General features: G+C 35.2%; 1 protein-coding gene across 2 annotated transcripts in view; it reads right to left on the bottom strand.

Annotated features, from left to right (window-relative positions):
- Positions 1-16,994, bottom strand: part of JAG2 (jagged canonical Notch ligand 2) — a 145,591-nt gene that overhangs the window by 62,054 nt on the left and 66,543 nt on the right. For both annotated transcript variants that reach the window (XM_003756444.4, XM_023503467.2), the window contains exons 4-5: positions 10,442-10,693; positions 7,523-7,583 (exon numbers count right to left, since the gene is read on the bottom strand). In XM_003756444.4, coding sequence (XP_003756492.2) covers positions 7,523-7,583; positions 10,442-10,693 — 313 coding nt within the window. The remainder of the gene's footprint in view (positions 1-7,522; positions 7,584-10,441; positions 10,694-16,994) is intronic.

Below are 16,994 nucleotides of genomic sequence, written 5' to 3'. Positions count from 1 at the left end.
GTCAAAACATTTGCTTTTCTCCAATCTTTCATTACCTCTCCCATTTTTTATAACCTTTCAAAGAATACTGACAGTGGTTCAAGCAGTCACATCTGCCAGTAAAATGAATTTGTTTCATGAAAAACTCCCTGTTTGAGTACCAAATTTCCTTATTAGCCATTTTTTGTTCTCTTCCTTCCAAGTCAAATCATTCTTTTTACCAAGAATAGGGAGAGGAAGAGGAAGAAGTATAAGAACAAAATGTCAAATTACCATTATTACATTTACCCAAGCAATGGTCTTAATTCCTTTCTTTTATCATATAACATTTCCTTGCCCTTAGTTGTTTTTTTTTTTAAGTTGCCATATGGTTTTTAAAGTTTTTGTTTTTGTTTTTTTTTTTTTTTTTTTACATTACCTAATTTATTCTTTCTCCATCAATTAAGAAACTTATGTTAAGCACCTACTCTATGTACTAAGCACTGGATTTTTTTTCCTAACATAATTGATTCCATTTTAAATTTCTTGCTTTATTTCTTCCAAGTACTTTGTAATATTTGTGGCAAATACATTTCCTCTGTGTAACTTTACTTGTACTTGTTATAGTTATCCTTTTCACACCATGGGGGTTAAGGGTATGACATCCCTATGATCTGGAAAATCCACACAAAATTTTTTGGTCCTCCATTCCTGCCAGAAAAGAAATCTGAATTATTATAGTATTAAAAGTTGATATTATGTAATCATATATATATATGATTATATATATATATGATTATATATATATTATGTAATCATATATATATATATATATATATATATATATATATATAGTTGAAGCATTTCTGAGTTTCTAAACTTTTCTTGTTTTCTGCTAATCTTTACTTTCCACACAACTCACCCAAAATTTTCATTTAATTTCTTATGCTGCTCCAAGAAATATCACATTAGAGAAGGCTAGTTATTTTCTTCTTCAGAGTTTATTTAGGCTTTTCTTGATCAATAACATTTTTTCATTGTGTCTAGTTTCGCTTTATGCTGATTTATCTCCAGTCTTGGCTCCTGATTTTGGACTTTATGCTGGGCTCTACCCCTTCTTTTTCTTTTGTAGATAATGGTTAGGCCTATTTGATTTTGATCTCAAATTTTTGAATACCTGACACTGGCTTCCATTCCTCCCAGTGTGTTGGTAGTCACAGCAGTAGGTCATTCATTCCCTGACTGGCTGTGGGCTTCCAGCCTCTCTGGAGAAACCTGGTCGGTGCACTACTCTTGCCTTCTATTCTTAGTTCTTCCCACATCACGACGTTGCTGTAGGTTTTTTTTTGGTTGTCACTTGAACTTAAGCATGCTTCCTTGGTAGAATCCTTTTTCTAGTGCCCTTGATTTCTGGCTGTCTTTTTGTATATTCTTGTTAATTTCTTCACCATTATTCAATATGACACCTTTTAAGAATATGGAGGAGCTATGTTCTTCTACAATACTTTATGTTGCCATCTTAACTGGAAATGTTTCCCCCACTTTTTGAAGATTGAAGCCAACCTTCCTTAGTTAGGAAATTAACAGATACATGCATAATTGAAGTCCCCCATTATGCTGTGATTCCTGTTTTCCAGGATTGTTTTCCACTTTCATCTCTTTCCTTTTTTGGTCCAGGTCATCTGTACAATAACAATTCTGCTCCTTTATCTTCTCACAAATTAAATGCTTACCCAACATTTTACTTTCTGGCTTCTGGGATGGCTCACATACACATATCTTCTTAATAAATAATGAATGCTATTCTGTTGCAATTCTCCACACCTTTCTCTTAACCTGTTCCTTTTAAATATATTATACCCATCCAGGCATATATTTTAGGATCAATTGCTCCAAGGTTTAGTGATACCTATGCAGTTACATTTGCCTCTTTGCATTAATACTGTTCATTTTATTTACTACCTCTATTTTGTATACAATAAAACAAGCTAATATGCATATACACCTTTATCTTGACTCATGTTTTATTACTAGATCCTTTCTTGAGTTTGGTCTTATATGATTTTCAGGATAACGCTATTATTTTTTATGGTATAACTTGTTAAATGTAGATGATTTCTTTCTCTCCTTTACTTTTCAATTTAAAGTTCTTTTTACCTTAGAAGAACTACATCAGTGTTATCAAACAAAAGAACCAGAGCAATGAAATCACACATCTTTCAACTATTAAATTATGTGGCCCCGAACTCTGTGCTAATGTCTGATGTCCCTCAGAGACTATAAACTACAGAATACTAAGAATATCTAAATATTATCGAAATACTGCAACCTTTTCTACCCATCTTGACACTATCTAGCACCTTCCCTGAATAAAGGAAGTGACTAACACTTATTTTTGCACCATCTTGTACTTCTCATCACGTAGAATTATTCCTTCATATTTAAAGAAGGGAATTCAAATGGATGCTTCCAAAATGTAATTCTGTGGTCCCTAAGGAATGTAAGATGCTAAAGGATTTATGCCATAAAGCAAGAAAGAATGAAAAAGCCCAGAGACGTTAAAGAGAAGATTTAAAAGTGGCTTCATTTTGCTATTAAGCCTCAAAGAACAGTTTTCACTCCAGCATTTATTTTCTGGAATCTTCAAATTGAAATATTTCAAATTGAAAAGCTTATTCCTGGACTTAGGCCATGAGGCATTATAATCCAATCTAATGCCCTAGCTCCAAGTAGAGGAAATGGGCCTTTTAAACTCATTTGTTGACTAGAGCACGAAATTAATGGTCTCTGCTGTTATTCATACAATGATCTGCATCCCAGAACTCCCAGACTGTGAGCACCAGGAAAAGTCTCCCTCTCACACCCAGTCTTTCCTCCCATTTTTCATTTCTATTATTGACTTAGAAAGTGACTATTGTTTTTACCTACAAAGGGAAAGGTGGAGGTACTCTAGCAGCCTGGAATTGAGACTGGAATTGTTCTCTTAGATCCTCCAGAAGATTTAACTCACATCAACACAACACAGTACAAAACAACTCAACAGTGATGGACTTTGTTCCCTTTACCCCCTCATCCCAGATAAAAAGATTTCATTTCATGACTTAATTCAGTTGCTCTTTCTGGCAAACCCATTACAGTATAGGAAACATTGAATATGGAGTTAGGTTACTTGTATTTGAATCTGGATCATTTCCTTAATCATATGTGTGGTCCTGGAGAAGTCACTTCATAGGATTTTTTTCATCTTTAAAAAACCTAGACTAAATCAGGGTTTCCTAACTATTTTTGTGTAATATATCTCTTTCAAAGTAGGATTAAGTCTATGGATTTGCCCTCAGAATGATGTTTTCAAATACTTAAGATAAAATGCATAGGATTATATAGAAAAATAATTATATTGAAATATTCTATCAGCCAATGAGTTTATTAAGTGCCCACTATGTGCCATGCATTGTGCATATAAAGAAAGGGTGGAGAGAAAGAGCTGCTCTCTAGGACCTCAGTGTCTAATGTGGGAGAGACAACTTGAATACCTCTCTATACAAACAAGATACACACACATATATGATAAATTGTGGATAGTCTCAGAGGAAAGCCACTAAGACTAGAAAAGGCTGGGATGTTAGATGAGACTTGAAGATAGCCAGGGAGCCAGGAAATGGAGGGAGAGAGAGAAGGATCACCAAAGTAAGCTAGTGTCATTGGATCACAAAGGTTATGGAAGGATGTAAAGTATAAAAAAGAAAGATAGATTGTGAAGGGCTTTAAAACCAAGGCAGGAATTTATATTTGACTCTGGGGGTAACAGAGAGCCTCTGGGATTTAGTGAATTGGAAGTAGTGTGTGTTTTAAGAAGATCTATTTGATAGACAAGTGGAAAATGGATTGGAGTGAAGAGACTTGAGATCAACCAAGAAGCTAGTGCAAGAGTCCCTGTGTCAGACGAGGGCCTGTACCAGGGTAGATTTAGAATCTCAAACTAGATCTCTGAGATCCCTTTCTGTTCTAAATCTTAAAATTCTAACACCTAATCCAGTGTTTGGCACATAGTATGCATGCACTTAAATGCTTGCTGATTAGTTCCCTAAAGAGATTGGCACTAACATTAATAAACATGGCTAAATCAGAGGACCAAGAAGAGTTTGTGCCGAAAAGCTGGTAAAGAAAGGTATAACTGACTGATCTTGTTAAAAGGGTGATTAAAAGGGGGCCTCAGTAATCTAATCTCAATAAGAAAAGGAAACCATGACCTACAAGAAAACAAAGAAAAGGATCTTCTAAAAGGAATATAATCTCTTCTATTAATATATATGCTTTCTTAAAATGGAAATTTATTGTTACATATTTTGAATCCTCCCTGATGTTCTGCTGGGGCACATGACAATGTTCTGTTTTGTTTTTTTATTTTCCTTTTTTGTTTTTCTTTTTCTATGTTATTTTTTCTTATTTTTGCATTTAGCTTTAAATAAATAATTTTTAAAAAGCAATAAAAGAAAAAAAGGAAAGAAACTGTGATACAGTAGGGAAAATGCTTGGATCCCTTGTGTCTCTCAATACAGATCACTGCCCTATTCAGTAAATTCCAGTGGTTCTGTAGAATCATATATAAATTTCTATGTCTAGCTGTCCATCATAACTTAATTCCTTCCTATCTTTCCCATTTTTAAAAAAATGTATTTTACATGCTTCTGTATACTTCAGTGACACTGGCCTCTGGGATGTTCTTTCTTTCATCAAGAGACTTACTTTTTTTTAGTTCTGGTTCTGATATGTACTAATGAATAAATCACCTTTGGCCTTGAAGCTTCTCCTCTCCTTGAATCTTCAGTTTCCCTTTCTATAGAATAGGAATAATATTTTCATTGATCTCAAAGGGATGAAGAAAGAGTTTTCCAAACTTTATAGTACTATAATGTGAAAAATAATACACATAGTCCCTTCAGAGAAATCTTCCAATACCAAACAGTGCTGCAGGATTTTGACCATCGCTATGACAAGATTCTCAAGCTGAATCTCTATTTGGCATGGACAAGCTCTTCCGATTCATAAGTTTTCACTCCCAACAAATTTGGGATGTGTTCTCCCAACAACATCATTTTCTTCTTCCCAATATTTCTCCTAATATGTTTCCTTGCCTCTACTCTCACAGATCCCACTTAGTTTTATCTTCTCATCTCCTCTCATCTGAAGACACACTGCAATAGTTTCCCCGAGTCCTTTCTGCCTTGGTTTCTCCCCATTCTAATTCATACTCTATACCAGCTGTCAAAGTGAATTCCTAGAGCATAGGATTGACCATGTTACATATCTTTCTCAGTCACAACCTAGTGGTTCTCTAATACTTTAGAATCAAACATAAATTCTTTTTTTTCCCAAGTAAATAAATAATGATTTATTAGTAATGGTTGAAAGGTTCTTCTTTTCAGGTCAATAATTCCTCAGAAATTAGTGACAAAGCAATGATTTACAGAGTTTTTATAACATAAAAGAAAAAAATTTAAATTACAATAATTTTAGAAACTTGTTTTGGATATAATTCAGTTGTATAAGGCAGATCATCTGACTGGCTTGCTTTTGCCAGGCTTTCTTAACCAACATTTATACTGCTGTCAACATTTAGCTATAAAAGTGAGATTACCCTAGAAAGTTTTTGTCCCATAAAGTGTTTTGAAACAAGAAAGCTTCCTTTTTTTTTCTTCTAGAAATTAATATTTGCTTTTCTTTTAATAAAATCTTTTATTTTCAAAACATATGCACAAATCATTTTCAACATTCACCCTTGTAAAACCTTGTGTTCCAAAATTTTCCTCTCTCTTCTCCTCACTCCCTCTCCTAAACAGCAAGAAATCTAATATATCAAACATAAATTCTGCTTGATATTTAAATTTTTTTGCCCAACCACTTCTCAACTTTTCAATTTTCTTACACATTACTTTCATGTATTTGATGTCCAGCTATACTAGTTTCATGTTTGTGTGATACTGGCTGTCTCTTGTGCCTTTAAGTGCTTTCCTTCCTCACTTTGCCCAGCCCAATTTTTTGAAATTCAACTCATCTGGTTTCCTTCAAGATGAAACTTAGATACCACATTTTCAGGAGACTTTTCCTTGTCTCTCTGCAGCTGCTAGTGTCTTCCACTCCAAGATTTCCTTTCACTATCCTTGTGTTATGTTATCTTTTCTATTGGGATGTAGGTTATTTGGGGGCAAGGACTGTTTCTGCTTTTGCTTTGTAATTTCTAGTTCTTAGCACAATGCCAAGCACATAATAATTTAATAAATGCTTATTGACTGATACATGTAAATCTCTCAAGTCACCATCAAACACTAGGACAGGTATGTGTCTTAATAGAATTTACAAGAAAGTCTGACTTCCACAAACATCCCCTTTTGTGTAAGCTAGCAGGAAGGGTATAGGAAAAGCTTAGTGGTCAATGTCGAGAGATTTTTGCCAGTATAAATGGAAACAACAAATGAATATTTTAGGTTAAAAGATATAGTACATGTGAAGTCAGATAAGTTGGGTTCAAATCCCAATAAGATACTATGATAGTACATCTCTCTGGACTCTAGTTTGTTCATCCATGAAAGGAGAATACTACTACTTATATTACTTCACTTACAGTATCTTTATAAGGAAGACCTTAATATACTAATAACAATAGGTTCCTTTAAAAATGAACAGCTGTGTCAACACTAGCAAGAGAACTGATATTGGGGGAAATTTTTCCTTTTATGAGTTCTTCAGGAGTGGGACCAAATGATCAGCACTTAGACCAAGTACAAAAATTATGTAGCAAGGAATTTCACAAGATCAAAACTCAGCTCATTTATTGTCTTATCAATATTTAGTATGTGTCAGGCACTTGCTAGACCCTAGAACCATATAGGGTTATAAGTTTTAGACTGGGAGGGATCTTAGAGGACATCTAATCCAGCCCCCTCGTTTGCAGAAGAGGAACTAGGGCTCAAAGATATAAAGATCTATGACAATTTCACACAGATTTGTGGGAATCCCCAATTCCCTGCCTAGAGGCACTTTCTATCTAGCACTTTCTGCCATATCATATGGCCCCTTTTATCTTAAAGAAGATACAATAGGCCTCAGCCTCGAAAGAGTTTCTAATGTGCCCCAATTCACTGAGAGAGAAAAATCAGAGCTTGGGTTCTGATCCAGGTTCTCTGATCCCAAGAAAATACTTCTTTTCCCACTCCATGTTTTTAATCAAAATTCTTTTAGGAGGAAAGTACATGAGGGACATTTCTCCTTTCCAAATATCTGGATGGGTATAGCCTTTTTCTGCAAAAGCAGTTAGACCTCTTTAAGGGATAAACTTAAATTTCACAGTGAGGACATTCCAAAAAAAAAGATTCAAATGAGAAATTTCCTCATCACTCTGAATTCTTGAATACTTGTATCTCCCTGTGCTTAGTTGTTGGCTCGGCTCAATGAGTTCTATTGTGGAATCAAGCAGAAGACATCATTAAGAAGAACTTGCAGATCAATGAACTCAATCCTCCCACCAAGAAAAAGAGAGAGAAAAAGGGCCCCAGCACACACTTACCGGCATTCCCCAGGTACGGTGCATCCCCCGTGGAGTAAATTACATCCTTGTTTACATACAGCTGTGAACACAAAGACACAGGGTTGAAGCAGCAGTTTATGAGAGGCCCTCAACAATGCTAGCCCCAAGCCCATTAGAGCCATCAGCTGGCAACCATGGGCTAAATTCCTAACTTCCATTCATAATCACATCAGAGAAAATCAGAGCTGGATGGGACAAAGCCAGAATCTGTAATGAGCCATCTATACTTTACCTACTTTACCTAGCTGTTTCATAGCATGATAGAATGCTAGAGCTAAAAAGAACCTTAAACTAGTCCTTTCTTTTTACAAAACCGGGAAACTGATGGCCAACGAAGGTGTTTGCCAACAGTTAGTGTTAGTAAACAGGTCAGGACCCAGATTTCCTTGTAATACCCTTCTTCTCTAGTAACGTCCTTCTCCACAATCTAGGGTTTTTCTACTATACCAAGCAATGCTCAATGATCTACCACAGGGAGAATCAAGTCCAAAATTTCCTTTCAACTGGAGTGATGGAAGAGATAAGTGGCAACTTAACCACGAAACAAGATACTAGCTAGGATGGGCAGATCTAGAACTAGGAACTTTGTCACATGAATATTTGGCCAATAGATAGCTATCTGGCCAAATACAAGTGGTTATCTGAGAATCAAAGCTGATAATATTAGGGGACAAACCATTGTTAACCAGAAAAGACAAATAACTTGGACTGGTTTGAAATCTGTTTCCAAAGATACCTACTGCAGAAGAACAGTATAGTCAAGATTACGGAGTTTCAGTAAAAGTTGGACTTTGCATAACACCTTAAATTTGTAAAGCACAATACATATACTATTTATTTTGAGTCAAAAATTCTGGGCTGCATTTAACAGGATTCCATTGACCAGAATGAGGGAGATGGCTTTTGCCCTGGTCAAACCCCATCTAGAGTAATCTGCTAGACATCACATTTAGGAAGAAGTAAACAGAAGATGAAAGGCACATAACCAAAAATGGTAAAAAGCCTGAAAATAATTCCACAGATTGAACTAGTTCAAGGAATTGGAGATATTTATGCTAATATGCTATGATATTATGCTGAGACTTTGGGTGAACATGATTGGTGGACTATCATAAAGAAGGAGGATTAAGACTTGTCTTGAAAGGGCAAAAACTAGGGACGATAGGAAAAAATTATAGAGAACTTTCAGATGAAAGAATTTTAAAATTCCTAACAAGTTATCTTTGCATCATTAAAATGTTTCTGAGCATTCTGTTTGGATACCTTCTTTCACTTAGTCATAAGCTGCAGACTAGAAATTCCTTTAAAAGAAGAACCACACGAAAATGATAACAAATTTTGTGCACCATTAACTTTGGCAAAGTATTTTATATATTAACTCACTAATACCCCAAAATAATCCTATGAAGTGCATGACAGGTATTAGTATACTTATGAAAAAAATTGAGGCACAGAAAGGTGAAGTGACTTGTTCATGATCACATAATTTGTTCAATAATGGAAGAAGAATTTTAACCCAGATCTGTGGCCCCAAGTCTAACATTTTTTGTATGCCTATTTTATGTATATTACTTCTGTATGGTTCAATGCTGCATCTCTCAGCTACCTGATGTGAACAATGTAGAGATTTGCTTAATTTAATTAAATTATTAGATCTTTTAAAAAAAAATGGAATGGACTCCCTCTCCATCACTAGAGGTTTTTCAAGTAGAGGCTGCTGGGAATATTGTTGAAGAGACTCCTGCTTAGATTTGGGTTTGACTAAAGAGTCCTTTATAAGAAATTCTGATGAGCTGCTCACATGACAGGGTTCTTAAAAAAACCATAACTCAGGCTTGAGAGTTGTTTAGTATGAGGCTGAAGAACTTTCAGTTTTCCCCAGAAGAGAAAAAAAAGGGCCTTCCCTTTCTCCCAATGTGCCAGTGACCCTTCTACATACAAAAAAATCACACACAAAAAGTTATGTGTTGAACTAATGCTTATTGATTGTAGACCCAGTGGTCTGTGAGCCACTGGTAATGCAGCAGCTCACAGACTCAAACCCATCAGGGATCTACAAAGGCTCTGGTCTAATCTCCCTTCTTCCGGCTCTGGTCTAATCTCCCTTCTTCCCACAGCCTCCCTAAAAGGTTAATCAAGCACCTCCAATGAGGTGAATGAAAAGGAATTTATTCCTTTTCAAAACAACTCAAGTATGGAAAAATTCTAATTATTAGAAAATTCATCCTCATCATAAGCCAAAATCTATACTTCTCTATTTCCTCCAAATTCAGTCTCCTGAAACCAAGTAGAACGAATCTAATCCCCTTTTTAACAAGGTAGCCCTTTAAATATTTGGGACAGCAAGCATGTTTGTCCTTACCTTACTTTGTATGTGGAGAAAGCACTAAATTTGGAGTAAAAAAAGGCCAATGAAACTTTGGACAAGATAATTCTAATGTTCTTTCCAGCCCTAAAACCTTTGACTCATGCCCTCCCTCCCTTCATAGGGCTGTTTTGAAAACATGAAAATACAAAGGTGAAAGTATAGGTATAAACACATAGGGCTTTCTCTGTAGCTTCCAATTTCCCTAAACCTTCCTGTCAGGGCACTTCATTTTATAAAGATGAATCACCTAAAATATGATACTCAGGTCTCTAAGTGCCTTTATTTAGAAGCCTGTGCTTGAAGATGGGAGAGATATAGAGCTAGAAAGAACACAGTGCTTGTTCTTGCTGTCATGGAGTTCACAATCTAGAATGAAGAGATGGACACTAAAGTAATACATGACAATATTCTAAAGTACCTAGAGTACATGGATAGGAGGAAGAAAACAATCAAAAATGAACACTTATGAGGAAGAGGGGTATTTGTTCTATTTCTTTGTCTCACGACTTGAATATGTTGGTTCTTGTTACCTTGCTTACACTCCGGGCCCATCCAACCTTCCATGCAGGCCTTATTGCCATACTGGTCACAGGTATAGTGGCCTACAAAATCATCCCTTGGCCTGCAGAACTTGTTACAGGTGCTGCTGTAGTAGTTCTCATCACACTGAACACGGATCTTCACCTCCAGATGAGCCACGTGGCCACTGAAGTGTAAGCTCTTCCAGCGGTCCTCAGGATTGATCATTCCTGCATGTGAAACTCTTTCAATCAGAAGCCCATCTGCCAGACAAAGAGTAGGGAAAGGAATAGAAAAGGAAGACGAAAGACAGAGCTGATCATCTGGAGGAATACACATTAGAAATCCCTTTACAAAGCCAATTTTCCTCTCCTTTTCAATGTGGTCATGAACTCAACTTAACAATTTTTATGAATACATGTCATCTCCCTTAGTAAAATGTAAGCTCTTTGAGGGGAAAGAGCTTTTGTCTTTGTATCCCTAGAACCTTTAGAATAAATATTTATGTAGAGCTTTAAAAGCAAAACTTTTTTCTTGTTTTATTAAAAGCTTTTTATTTTCAAAATATATGCATAGATAATTTTCAACATTCACCCTTGCCAAACCTTGTGTTCCAATTTTTCCCTCCCCTAGACAGCAAGTAAACCAATATTTGTTAAACATGTGTAATTCTTTTATACGTATTTCCACAATTATGCTGCACAAAAAAAATCATATAAAAGGAAAAAAAGAGAAAGAAAACAAAATGGAAGAAACAACAAAAAGAATGAAATATTTTGTTGTGATCCACCCTCGGTGCCCACAGTCCTCTCTCTGGATGCAGATGGCTTTCTCCATCACAAGACCATTGGAACTGGCTTGAATCACCTCAAAAAGCAAAACTTTTTACATATATATCTCATTTTATTTTGACAATAATCCTAGGGAAAAGTGCTATTATTATTCTGATTTTACAGATAGGAAAAGTGAAACAGACAAGAGGTTAAATGATTTACCCAGAGTCACATCACTAGTAGATAAGGTTAGCTTTTAATAGAAATCTTCCTGACTCCAGAGCTGGAGCTCCATTCACTGTAACCACTTAGCTGCCTCAAGAATATTATGTGTTGAACTAATGCTTATTGATTGAACAAATCTCTATAAGTACCTTTATTTAGAAGCCTCTCCTTAAAGATGGGAGAGATATCGAGCTAGAAAGAACACGTACTTGTTCTTGCTGTCATGGAGTTCACAATCTAGAATGAAGATATGGACACTAGAGTAATACATGACAATACTCTAGAGTACATAAAAAGCACATTATAGAAGTGTCAAAGTACATCAAACTAGAGTAAGAATGGGCATTTATTGAATGAAAATCAGAGTGGTCCTCCTGTAAGAGGTAGCATATAAACTAGACTTTAAAGAAAGAAGAATTCAACAAAGAGACTGGGGGAGGGTTTTCCAAACAGAAGAAACCATTGGAGATGAGGTGTATTCAAAGGACAAGAGAAGTTGTCCAGAATGAATGGTGTACAGAGTACAGGGAAATGAGCAAAATGAAAAGTAGAATCACAATAGAGCTTGTGGAGGGTCCTGAATACCAGGCAGAGAGGCCTTTGAACTTTATTCAGTATACTCTCAGGGATTACCAAAGATTTATAATGGAATAATGACATAATAAAGACTATATATAAAAATTATTCTGGGAGAAACATGAAGAGCAGATCAGAGTGGGAGAGAGAACATGAAGACCATTTTGTTCAACTCCTTTTAGAAAGCTATAAAGCCTGATGCTTAAGTGGACACTTCCTCCGGAGGTCCAGGATTTACTGAGCCAGAGGAAAGCTTTGTTGTCTAATGTTTGGCAACAGGCGGGGCAGGAAACGACACTGAGGACAACTCAAAGGAAATAATATGGAACTAGACCACAATCAAGAGGAAGTAGATTTTTCTTCCTCAAAAGGGTGGAATCTACTATGCCCACACTATCAAACTCTCCTACTTCTCTCCACATTGTTCTTGCTAAGTTTTTACTCATATTGCTCTCCTACCACTTTCATTTTTTATTAAAGCTTTTTATTTTCAAAACATATGCATAGATAATTTTCAACATTCACCCTTGTAAAACCTTGTGTTCCAAATTTTTTTCCATCCCTTCTCCTACCCTCTCCCCTAGACAAGTAATCCAATATATGTTAAACATGTGCAATTCTTCTGTACATATTTCCACAATTATCATGTTGCACAAGAAAAATCAGAACAAAAAGGAAAAAAATGAGAACGAAAACAAAAAGCAAGCAAACAACAATAGGAAGTGAAAATACTATGTTGTAATCAGTCCCCACAGTTTGCTCTCTGAGTACAGATGGCTCTCTTTATCATAAGCATTGGAACTGGCCTGAATCACCTCAATGTTGAAAAGACCCACGGTCCATCAGAATTGATCATCGTATAATTTTTCTGTTGGTGTGCAATGATCTCCTGGTTCTGCTCATTTCACTTAGCATCAGTTCATTTAAGTCTCTCAAGACCTCTCTGAAATCATTCTGCTGATTGTTTCTCATAGAAAAATAATATTCCATTATATTTATATACCATAACTTCAACTGATAGGCATCCACTTAGTTTCCATTACAAAAAGGGATGCTACAAACATTTCTCAACACATAGGTCCTTTTCCCTCCTTTATGATTTCCTTGGGATACAGACCCAATAATGATACAGATGGGTCAAAGGATATGCACAATTTGTTAGCCTTTTGGGCATAGTTCCATATTTCTCTCCATATTGATTGGATCAGTTCACAATTCCACCAACAATGTATTAGTGTCCCAGTTTTCTCACATCACCTCCAAGATTCATCATTATCTTTTCCTGTCATTTTAGCCAATCTGAGAGATGTGTAGAATCACTTTCATTTCTCAAGATAATCTTCCTCCCTCTCTCTCACCCAGAAAACATCCCTCATATAACAAAGAATAAAAAAGAAAAGAGGAGGTGGACAAAGCAGTTCAGTGAAATGAACTGAGTTTCACAGCATATGTAAGCATCCCACACCAAGTTATCCACTTCTGTAATAAGTGGAAGATAAATGTCATCTCTTCTTGGAGCCCTAATTTGATTGATATAATTTTACAGCATTTAGTTCTGTATTGTTGTTGTTCTTCCCATCTAGATTGTTATACTCGTATATATAGATTTCCTGTTGTTGCTTTTACTTTGTATCAATTCATACAAATTTTCCTATGTTAGGTGTTCAACATATTTGCTTATGGATTCTACTACATTTTCATGCTATAATCTGATTAGCCATTCCTAAATCAATAATAATCTACTTTGTTTCTAGTTCTCTGATACTATAGAAATGTTGCTTTAAATATTTCGGTGCATTATAGACATTTTGTTAGCATAATTCCAAACTGCATTCCAGAATGCATGAACCTATTTACAGATCCAACACTGTATTAATGCACTTGTCTTTCCTCAGCCCTTTCAACATTAAATATTCCCATCTTTTGATAGTTTTATAAACTTATTAGTGTAAAATTTTAATTTTCAGAGTTGTTTTGTTTGTATTTCTCTTATTAATGATTTGGAGCAATCCTTCATAGATGGCTTATATAGTTTGCAATCTTCTTTTGAGAGCTGTTTGCATTCTTTGACTACTTACCAACTAGTAAATATAACACTTGATTTCTTCCACTTTCAAAATCTAATTTATTCAGAGACAATTTGAAATTGGAAATATGAAGATGAGAAGAAAAAAACATTTTTAAAGGGGAACAATAAGTAATTTTGATGTATGCATGCAAATGCATATATATTTGTGATCAGCTCACCCCCAAAATTTGAAAAGTTGTTAGAATCAATCTCTGCAGCACATGCATTTGATCTCTTGTCTAATATAGCTCTTGAGAGGAAAAAGTATGTTCTCTCTATTTTAGCTTCCTAGAGCCAAACATAGGATGCTAAACATGGATTAGCTATTCAATATATGTCTGTTTTAACAAATAATGATCTAGATATTTTCTAAACAGATGTACATGACTGGTTGACTTTTCATTTATGAGAACTGTGTATGTATGTATGCATACATGTGTATTTATGTAGTTCTAATCACTTTCTAAGATTTAGTTTCCTTTTCCTTCCCTCTGCCCCTTGCACTAATGCAATTTTATTGATGTTGGAAATGTTCAGTCCAGATTACAAATTTAAGTAACCTAGAATTCTCATTTATTCAACCTAGTACATTAAACCCATTTGTACTTGAACAAAACTCACTCTTTATGCCATGACCAGATAACAGAGAAGTATCATTCACCATTATATCCCCAATTCAGGATGCAGCTATGCTGCATAGGACTTTGAGCTGCACAGAACTTCAGAGACTACCTAATCCAATGCTGTTGTTTTTCAGGGAAGGAGAAGAAGGCCAAGAGTTATTAAATGATTTACCTAAAGTAATGAAGGTAGGAAATAGCAGAGATGGAAGTCCTTTAAGGAACACAAGAGAAGGTTTGATGGTAAGAAGGGACACCCCGATTCTCCCACCAGTCAGTGATCCCCTTATGTAGACATATTCTAGGGTTTTCCCTAAATTTTTTCTAATCTTTTTCATATTCCTAGCTTGCTACCTTTGTTGAGTGTGAGGAATTCCATGAATTTACTTTGAGTAAAGATAAGAAAATCTTTAATTTATTCTAAATGTACCTCTTTCTAGTTTTAAAAGAGAAAAACCTTATATAAATATGGGTTCTAGAAATGACTGTATAAAACCAATTACTTCTTTTTTCTGGGTCTCAGTTTCCCCATTTGTAATATAGCAACATTCTATTGTAAATAAAAATTATTTTAAATCTGGGGACAACAGAATCCCCTCTAACATCTCCTTGTTCACTTCTCTTGGGCTTATTTTAGATTAAAAGTTCTCAACTCAGTCATAATCATTCTAAAATCTTACTTAGGAAAACTCCTAATATTAGATATAAATGTAGTTAATCAGAAAACATATCTCGTTAACTCTTGGGCTCTTAGGATGAGACAAAACTAGATTTATCAGAAATCTTTGAATAATAAAACAGCAGATGACATTATAGTTTCTGAAGACAAACAAGCACAGAAGGTAGGGTATGAGACAAAAGCTGGGTAAAGAGCTGACCTTGCGATGCCTGTAGAACCAGTGATTCCCTTTAATATTTCCCTTCTCTGACACAGTTCAGGACTTCCTTTTCTCCTCAAAGTATGCTTAAGTGTCATGCTTGCTTTAATCTCTTTAAATTCAGTTTCTTATGATTTCTTCTAGTTGCTGAAACAGTTCTTCCTTTTATACAAATTGCTGAAAGTATGGCCCAGTCTTTAATATTTTAATTTTTTCCCCAAGAGACACATTCGCCATGTTCACACTCTGTTCTGATTGTCTGATTCACTCAAAAAAAATGTTTTTACCAAAACTTATTTCTTCTAGAAGACAAGGAAGCTATACTACTAGTCACTAACAGGCTGATTTCTTCTGTAAATAAGGCTGACTAAGGTTCCTTTCTTTCCTGTCATTTCTATGAAAGTGAAAAGAGCCTCAGGCTGAGAATGGAAAAATCTTGGTTCTATTCCCAGTTTCACTATTAACTTGACAACTTTGAACAACTTATTTGATCTCAGTTTAGACTAAATGACTTCTAAAGTTCCTTTTAGTTCAAAGAATGTTTCTAGTCCCTGGGGTTTAAAAGGTTAAGACAAATTTAATCTTCTCTGTCACAATCATGAAGTTATAGATTCTGATTAGTATTCTTTCCAAAGCAGATCTTTATTGTTTCTGTAAGAAGATCTTTATCTTCTTACAGAAAAAATAAATCATTCAATCAGCAATGAAATCTAGATCCCTTCCCCTCTGTTAACCCCAAACCAAAAGAAAAGGGTTACAAAATTTTATCACCAAAGGCTTGCTTGGGCAAATGAGTTTAAGTACTTTACTTCAAACTGAAAGATCTCCATATAACACATCCAATCCAAACATTTAGTGTCTATTATGGAATCTTTAATCTACTCCTATCCACACCTGAGCAAGAATTCCCTCCAATAAAATGGTTTATGTAGCCTCCATTTAAGCCACCCTTCCAAGCAACTAGGTGCTAAGAAATTCTTGTTTATTAAAAAAATATATCTGTATGTAACTTCCAAGTACTGATTTTCCATCAATTGGTCTGCTCAAATATTTCTAACCAGACTGTGTTTAAGTGTGTTTATAAATCGAAGAGATACTTAACAGACAGGAATGCAACCTTCAAAACTCAGGGAGCACCTTTTGGCTTCCAGCCAACTCTATTATCTATAGAGAAGTTATCGTAACTAAGTTCTATAAGTGCTCAAAGTTTTCTTTCAAGTTAATACATCTAGTTAATAGCAACTTTATATAAATGAATATGTAGCCATCTCTCTTTTACTTGCATTCTCCCTAGGTCTGCAAGTAAATACATTAATGTTGGAAGACTGATGACCATGGTCTTCAGAGGTATATTTTTGAAAATATTTGTCTTTGAAATAGATTATTTATAATTTTCTAAGAATCTGTCATCATTAACATCTCCA

The sequence above is a fragment of the Sarcophilus harrisii genome, chromosome 2 (assembly GCF_902635505.1).
Source record: "Sarcophilus harrisii chromosome 2, mSarHar1.11, whole genome shotgun sequence".
Taxonomy (NCBI): Eukaryota; Metazoa; Chordata; class Mammalia; order Dasyuromorphia; family Dasyuridae; genus Sarcophilus; species Sarcophilus harrisii.
The sequence above is the reverse complement of the archived record's forward strand: the minus strand, read 5'-3'. Positions and strand labels throughout refer to the sequence as shown.